This window comes from Leptonychotes weddellii, chromosome 5, assembly GCF_054177405.1.
Source record: "Leptonychotes weddellii isolate Sample4059 chromosome 5, ASM5417740v2, whole genome shotgun sequence".
NCBI lineage: Eukaryota > Metazoa > Chordata > Mammalia > Carnivora > Phocidae > Leptonychotes > Leptonychotes weddellii.
This window is the reverse complement of record NC_138373.1, coordinates 93,883,395-93,892,466: the sequence shown is the minus strand read 5'-3', so window position 1 is coordinate 93,892,466 and position 9,072 is coordinate 93,883,395. Positions and strand designations below refer to the sequence as shown.

Here is a 9,072-nt window from a genome sequence, read left to right as displayed (position 1 = left end):
AGCTTTCCCCCTAAGGTCAGGAACACGGCAGGGATGTCCACTATCACCACTGCTATTCAACATAGTATTAGAAGGGTATGTGCTGTGGTGAGCGCTGTGAATTGTGTAAGACTGTTGAATCACAGACCTGTACCTCTGAAACAAATAATACATTATATGTTAAAAAAGAAGAAGATAGTAGGAAGGGAAAAATGAAGGGGAGGAAATCAGAGGGGGAGACCAACCATGAAAGACTATGGAGTCTGAGAAACAAACTGAGGGTTCTAGAGGGGAAGGGGGTGGGGGATGGGTTAGCCCAGTGATGGGTATTAAGGAGGGTACATACTGCATGGAGCACTGGGTGTTATACACAAACAATGAATCATGGAACACTACATCAAAAACTAATGATGTGATGTATGGTGATTAACATAACATAATAAAATAAAATTTTAAAAAAATTAAAAAAATAAAAAGTATGTTTCATTCTATGAAAGAGGTTACAAAATAGACAGGAGTAAAAGTGTTAACAAATGTTAACATGAACTAGAGCATTATGTACATCTCAAGGAAGCAGGAAAAATGTTTTCTTTGCTGGCCTCAGCTCACTAAATCATCATCAGAGGTGAAATTATAACTCAGAGTTTTGATTTATATGTTCTATGATCAAGCAATATTGCCTACTAAAACTTTTGGGTTTAGTGGAACAGAGGACATGATTTTATTTAAATATGTAAAGCTAAAGTTTCCTTTGACCCAAATACTTTTCTCTTGTGCTTTCTCAGTTGGCAGGGGAAAAAAAAAATTAAGCCCAGACTATTTCTCCATTGTGTAGCAATCTGAACTTGTTTTTCAAATCCTTGCTTATGTTTCATAAATGCTATAAAATTCAGTTATAGAGAAAAATTGTATTTCAACAGTTTTCACTAGAAGCAAGAACTTTAAACCAGATGACATTTTGAGATTTTTTTCCTAGTATAAAATTGTAAGGATATGTTTTTAAATGAACAGAAAATTCCTGGAATTTCACTCAAGAAAATGAACAGTGGTACCCACTGGGGAATATTATTAAGAAATAGGGAAAATCTTTTCAATCTAGTGCATAAAAAACAACAAAGACTCTACTTCCTATTTTCTTTCCCTTTGTCCAAGTTTATTTAGAAAGTTTAATGAAGGTGAAAATTTAGTTGAGGGATAAGGAATAGGGCAAAGAGCCTGAATTTTTTCCAAATGGGAGAATTAAGCCTTGAATACTTGGGATTTGGAATTGTTGTTCTGAGTGTATGTGTCAAGTTTTGGCAGTCATTTTGCTCTTTGAAAATCAGACTTTGCCTACTCTGATCTATTTTCTGATATTCCCACAGATAAATATTTGATATGGCCCTATCTCTCATAGGCCTCATGGTTTTGTTTTTGCGTAAGCTTTTCTTGTTACAAAATACAGCCATAAAAATAATAAAAATCATCAAATTTTCAAATATAAAAATGCGTAATTGAGAAAGTAAAAGTCTCATCATTCCATTCCTGGAGGGGTTTGTGGTGTGTGTGTGTTTATAGAAATGCAATCATAATTTATATAAATGTATATGCATGTATATATCTACACACACACAAAATTCTGCAGCTTGGTTTTTCATATAAAAAAATATTCCAGTACATTTCTACATCAGTATGCATATATGTAACCAATTTTAAAAATAGAAGCCTTGCTTTTTATATAAATACCAACAGAAAGTCAGTAGTTAAGATGTTGTGAGAGGTGGTGTGAAGGTAGACCTACATAAAAATCTTAGCTCTGATCTCTAGCTGTGCAAACTTAGACTTGTCAACTACTCTGTGGATTTCAATTTACCCACTTATAAAATGCAACCAGTAAGATCTAGCTCAAAAGGTTGTGGAATAGATGATGAGAAAACTCATATAAAATACCAGGCACATGGAAGCCATCTAAGTTAGTTTCTGTCTTACTCTTTGTAGACTTTGCAATAGGCCTGTGCAAATTGTTGGTCTTTTCTCCTACCATCCTCCAAAATAAGCATAAGTATACCAACTTTTTAGAGATATTCAGAAACAAATTTTAAAAGTGTCCATATTTGGAATTCTTAGAACATGTTTTATCAGTATAAGAAATTATTACCATTAAAAAATATGAAATCCAGGGTGCCTGGGTAGCTCAGTTGTTAAGTGTCTGCCTTTGGCTCAGGTCATGATCCCAGAGTCCTGGGATCGAGCCCCGCATTGGGCTCCCTGCTCAGCGGGAAGCCTGCTTCTCTCTTTCCCACTCCCCCTGCATGTGTTCCCTCTCTCACTGTCTCTCTCTCTCTGTCAAATGAATGAATAAAATCTTTAAAAAAATAAAAAAAATATGAAATCTAAAACAAAATGCTTATAAATGAGGCCCTTTAGTTTATCCAAGCATATGTTCTGTAAAATACGAGGTCCTTTGCGTCAATAATTTAAACTTGCCAGGGTAAAAACAGTAACGATTAAACAAATGCCTTATAAAAATATATATTGTTATATGTTTTTAAGGATGGGATGCTGTTATGGACTGGAAAGATGTTCTGTCAGGAGGGGAAAAGCAAAGAATGGGCATGGCTCGCATGTTTTATCACAGGTAAGTATGCCATCGTTGTAACTAAAAAAAATCTTTGGACAGGATTCTATGTCCTCATCTTTAGTTTAAAAATATCTTCCTGGGGAATGGAGGGGCGGGCAAAATGGGTGAAAGAGAGTGGGAGATACAGGCTTCCAGTTATGGAATGAATAAATCACAGAAAAAAGGCACAGCATAAGGAATATAGTCAGTGACATTGTAATAGTGTTGTCTGGTGACAGACGCAGCTACATTTGTGGTGAACATAGCCTAATGTATAAACTTGTCCAATCACTCTGTTGTATACCTGAAACTAATGTAACACTGTGTGTCAACTATACTCAAATAAAAAAGAAAGAAAAAAGGAAAAACAAATGCTTAGAATTTACAGGTTTAATTTTCTTGTTATTTTTTTTTCATGTGTTGGAAATCTCCCAGTCTTTTTTTCTATTTCTTAGGTTGAGTAATGTTAGATGACAAAATTAAATTTTCACATATCCTAAGTTTGAAAAGATTATTACTAATTTTAAAATGTGATGAATACATAACTACTATTATATTGTGAACACAGTAGGTAGGCATTCAATACTACTTCTGAATTAAATTATTAAATTCAAACTAAATTAACTTTTCAAGCACTCAGTAGTCTTTTAAGCTCAGTAGTGCTCTCCTCCTTAAAAATCAGACACTTATCTAATGCAAAAAGGAACCAACCAGCATAGGTCTTAATGGACTCAGAAAAAGAGAGATACAGCAAATAATTTCTCTTGATAAAACTTTTCTCTCTGCAATCAGCTTCATAGCCTTTTGAGGTTCAAGGATACCAAGCACAAGAGGCTGGAAAGAAATATTAAACCTATTCTGAAATATTCTTCTTATCTGTCCTATTCTTTTCTGAAAAAGATCTCTCTCTGCCTCTGTCTCTTTCTCTTAATCTTAGGCCTCTGGCAATGAGAATCAGAGTTGTATGCAAAGCAGGAGGCAATCAGGAATTATGTGACTCAGTGTTAATACCCATCTTAGGGAAAAAAGGACCAAGAGTTATGTACATGAATGCCTAAATGGCACAGTTTATGGTTGTAAACTGGGGCAGATGTGACATTCTGAAGGAGTTGCAGTAGAAGCAGTAATACTTTTGTAGGGAACTTTAAAAAACTGATAAAAGGAGCAAAATATATATATATATATCATGGAAGCCTCATTAAATACTTAGCAACCAGTTAGCCCACACTTAGCGATCAGTTGGCTATCAATTTTTTTAAAAAACTTTTATTGGGGCGCCTGTGTGGCTCAGTCAGTTAAGTGGTTGCCTTTGGCTCAGGTCATGACCCCAGGGTCTTGGGATGGAGTCCCGCATGGAGGCCTGCGTTGGGCTCCTTGCTCAGGAAGCAGGCTCCTTGCTCAGCGGGGAGCCTGCTTCTCCCTCTCCCTCTGTCTGCCTGCCGCTCCCCCTGCTTGTGCTCTCTTTCACACTATCTCTCTCTCTGTGTCAAATAAATAAATAAAAAATCTTTAAAAAAATTAAAAAATTAAAAAACCTTTTATTATGGAAAAAACATCAAAACTCCATCAAAGAGAAAATTGTAAGTTGAATCCCACATTCCCACCACACTGATTCACCAAGTGCAACATTTTACCACACTTAATTTATCTATTTTTATTTTTAATTCTGAAGTGTTTTAAAGCAAATCCCAAATATCATGGCATTTTTTCCTAAAAACTGTGGCATCAAGAAAATATAAGAATATTTTCTTACATAATAACTACCTTATAATCATAACTAATAAAATTGATAAAAATTAAAGTTGTCTAATACCAGGCTCATATTCAAAGTTTCACTAATTGTCTCAAAAATATTTTTTATAGTTGATTTGTTCAAACATATTGAATTTTGTTGTTATATCTTTTAATCATTTTTAAACTAAGGTCTCTGCTACTCCGTGTCCCACCACCACTCACCCTCCAATCTTGTATGTCATTGATTTGCTAAAGAAATAGGATTAGAGATAGAGAACAAACTGAGGGTTGATGGAGGGAAGTGATGGGAGAGGAGCTAGATGGGTGATGGGTATCATCACTTGTGATGAGCTGAATGTTGTATGTAAATGATGAATCACTGAATTCTACTCCCAAAACCAATATTGAGCTGTATGTTAACTAACTAGAATTTAAATAAAAAAATAAAAGAAGATATAAGAAAAAAAAAGAAATAGGGTTAGTTGTCCCATAAGAATATTCCTCATTCTAGATCTGATTACTTCCTCATGGAATCTTTTACCTCTTTCTTTAATCTCCTGTTTTTCTTATAAACTAGAAATTAGAGCTAAAAGCTTAATTATATTTTAGTTTAGCCTTTTTAATAAGAATATAACATATATTTATCATTGAAAAAGGAACATATTTAAATAATTTTATTAAAATATAATTATATGTACATTTCATGAAAGTAGAAAATTTAGATGAGTAAAAAAAAATCTGTTTTCTCATTACCTATGTTAAATAACAAAAATTCAGGTAAATTTTAAAGAAACAATTGGCTTTATTGAACAATTCATGAATAAGACAGCATCCCATCTAGCAAGTAGAGAGGAGCTCCAGAGGGCTACAGAAAGGGAATAGTTTTTAAAAGTAGGACAAGGAAGTCATGAACAATCTCACCTCTTACAGGGAGTCTAAAGGGTCTTAATTAGGTGGATTACCTCACCAATGCTGACCAGGAAATTCTAGACTGACCAGTTCAGATTACATTCCTGGGGAAGGTTGAACCTGCAATTAGGTTGGATATTAAGCCCCAGTTTGGTGACATGGACCTAGCACAAGTGACTCTATTTTGGGCCTGTATGTAGTATCTAGCTAGAGTTTTTTAATAAGAAAAAATATTGTATTAATAACATGGTATTTGGAATTTAAGAAACAAAACAGATGAACCTAGGGGAAGGGAAGGAAAAATAAAATAAGATAAAACAGAGAGGGAGGCAAACCATAAAAGACTCTCAACTACAGGGAACAAACAGAGTTGCTAGAGGGGATGTGGGTGGGGGGATGGGGTAACTGGGTGATGGGCATTTGGGAGGGCACTCGATGGAATGAGCACTGGGTGTGATGTGCAACTGATGAAGCACTAAATTCTACCCCTGAAGCTAATAATACACTATATGTTAACTAAGTTACATTTAAATAAAAAAATTAAAAGAAAAAGAAAAAAATAACATGGTATTTATAATAATGTGCATGGTTAGCTCAAGAATATGACAAGCTAATTTGCATTGACATGGATGGAGCTAGAGAGTATTATGCTAAGCAAAATAAGTCAGTCCAAGAAAGACAAGTATCATATTGATTTCACTCATGTGGAATTTAAGAAACAAAACACTGGGTGATGGGCATTAAGGAGGGCACGTGATGTGATGAGCACTGGGTGTTATATGCAACTAATCAATAACTGAACTCTATACCTGAAACTAATGATGTACTATATATTGGTTAATTAAATTTAAATAATAATAATAAAAAAAGAAACAAAACAGATGAGCAAAGGGAAAAAAAGAGAGAAAAAGAGGCAAACCAAGAAAGAGATTCTTAACTATAGAGAACAAAGTGATGGTTACCAGAGGGGAGGTGGGTGGGGGGATGGGTGAAATAGGTGAAGGGGATTAAGGAGGACATTTATTGTGATGAGCACCGGGTGATGTATGTAAGTGTTGAATCACTACATTGTACACCTGAAACTAATATCACACTGTATGTTAACTAACTAGAATTTAAATAAAAACTTTTAAAAACGAATATGGCAAGCTAAAAAATTACAAATCAAAATTTGCTAACTCAGAATTTTTAGTGCAGTGTATTTTAGAATGCCCCTTTCTCAGATGATGTGGTGAGATTCAAGAGTAAACTTTACTGTTTGACATTTATGACCAGCTGTTAACCCACTATCCCCTGAATCTGTTTGAGCCTTGTCCATAAATATTCAGTAATATGATCACCAGCATAGTGGGTGAAATATAATATGATGGAATGTAAAATGCGATGATAAATTTCTCACTGTGTTGGTGTGTTAATAAAATAAACCCTGTAACAAAGAGCAAGAGTCATTAATCTCAACCCAAAGAGATTTTTAAGTACTTGTAACTTGAAATAAATAGTTGATACTTGGTATCTAAAATATTTTGGATACAATGTGAGATTAAATAAATATCAAGTTACAAGCATACCAATAGAAAGAAAATTTAGTGACCTATAGAGAGATCCATGAAGATGAGCAACACACACACACACACACACCCCAGTTCCGCCAAGAAAACAAAAGAACAAAAGTATGGAATCTATCTTGCATCTGCTAGCTTAAGGATTACCATGACAACTGAGTGTAAGACATATACTTTATTTCTAATTCTAAGATGGCATCTCTTCTCTGTTTAGCTCAAAGCACTCTGAAAAATGACACAGTATAATAAATAAATAAATTACTAGAAAGAGATTTACACAGAAAAAGAAAAATTTATCTCAAATTGCTCTCTTTTATTCTTCCTTTTCTTCTCCCTTTTTTCTACTTAAAAAAAATTATACACAAAATAGTAACCAACTCTGAGACAAAGAAGTAGTGCTTAATAGTTAATCAGAACAGTAACCAAAAGCCAACCAGCACTATTTCTGTTGATGTTATGGGGAATCTCCAGTGATCTTTCATTTCTTTGCGTGGAGAGCAGTTATTAAAGTCAAACGGGGTGTTAAAGCTATCTTGACTCCTGCATCTATTAGCCTTGACTATCCTCCCTGGAATAGGTAACAGGATCCTACCAGTAAATAAATCCAGCTTATAAAAACAATTTCAAGTGCTAAATAAGTATGGTGAAGGAGAAGTTATTACTGGCTTTAATGTTTACCTTTTCATTGTCATTTATTTTTAAAGATCAGAGTATCTTCATGGAGGAAATTGTCTTGGTAAATACTTGATACTGATTTTCAGCTCTGAAATAAATAATAGATGACACTGCATGTGTTGACCTTTGGTCCCATTAACAAAGCTAAGTCATGTTGCTGAGTACCGAATACGTACCTAAAGTCCAGATAGGCTTGAACGAAGACAGGGAAAGGAAAAAAGAAAGATAAGAGCAGGGGGGCTTAGAAGAAAGGAAGAGAATAAACAGAAGGAAATGGTAGCAAACGTTAGATGCCTCTGACAGTAGTGGAAAGTCATTTCCAAAGTAAAAATCGAGCTAGAAAAATAACTTACTGAGTATAATCAGAAAAAATATATACCGATTTTTTCCCCTTAAGAATTTGATTGCAAAGCATGGTCTCAATGTTACCAGGTTAAATGCCCACTCTAAATTTGTCAGATTAGGCACACTACCTTTTGCGGAATCTTGCAGCAACGAAATTCCGTTAATCATGCTTTGGTACTTACATTGTTGATAAAGTTATCTTCTCAATAAATCTTTGCTAACAGGGCTTTTGGCCTGTTTGATAAGTAGCTACTGTAATGTATTTTTCATGTAATTAGTCAGAACCTGTCACCAGGAATGAACTTGCCTTCTGTGGGAAAATGCACTCAGTGACCTGCCTCATCTTTCCTATGTCTCATACCCATGATTCACGCATCTGCATAACAATAAAGCTTATTGTATAGCGAGCGGGCATCAGGAAATCTATTTAAAATTGCAGAAGAATATAATATTCTAATCCAAAGAGGGAGGATGACTGCTCTTTTGCTTTATCATTTATGACCTTTAATAATGTGATATACTCTTTTGCTCCTTTTAAGTTAACATTGTGGGGCACCTGGCTGGCTCAGTCGGTAGAGCATGTGACTCCTGATCTTGGGGTTGTGAGTTCAAGCTCTCACATTGGGTGTAGAGCGTACTTAAAAAAATAAATTAATGAAGTTAACGTTGCAACTCATATTGTCCATGTAAAGATTTATAATTCGAATGGGAAAATCATTCATTTATTTGTGTTTATTTTTTTCAAGACCAAAATACGCATTGCTGGATGAATGTACCAGTGCTGTCAGCATTGATGTTGAAGGAAAGATATTTCAGGCTGCAAAAGGAGCTGGAATTTCCTTACTATCTATAACACACAGGCCTTCTCTGTGGTGAGTGTTCCCAATGTTAATTTGCAATAGACGGTTTTTCTTTACAATTCTCAGAGGATAACTTTGCCTAAACTTTCACTATAGAGCATAGGATATTTCACTTATTTTCTACCCATATTTCTGTTAAATTGAACACTGGTAGTGTAGATACCCTAAACCTAACATTATAAGATTAATGTGCTATTTGAAAATGGTTATCGGGCGCCTGGGTGGCTCAGTCGTTAAGCGTCTGCCTTCGGCTCAGGTCATGATCCCAGGGTCCTGGGATCGAGTCCCACATCGGGCTCCCTGCTCGGCAAGAAGCCTGCTTCTCCCTCTCCCATTCCCCCTGCTTGTGTTACTGCTCTCGCTATCTCTCTCTCTGTCAAATAAATAAATAAAATCTTTAAAAAAAAAA

General features: G+C 35.0%; 1 protein-coding gene across 1 annotated transcript in view; it reads left to right on the top strand.

Annotated features, from left to right (window-relative positions):
• The window catches only part of ABCD2 (ATP binding cassette subfamily D member 2), a 69,273-nt gene that overhangs the window by 52,068 nt on the left and 8,133 nt on the right, over positions 1–9,072 (top strand). The window contains exons 8-9 of the mRNA XM_006727701.3: positions 2,512–2,596; positions 8,550–8,675. Coding sequence (XP_006727764.1) covers positions 2,512–2,596; positions 8,550–8,675 — 211 coding nt within the window. The remainder of the gene's footprint in view (positions 1–2,511; positions 2,597–8,549; positions 8,676–9,072) is intronic.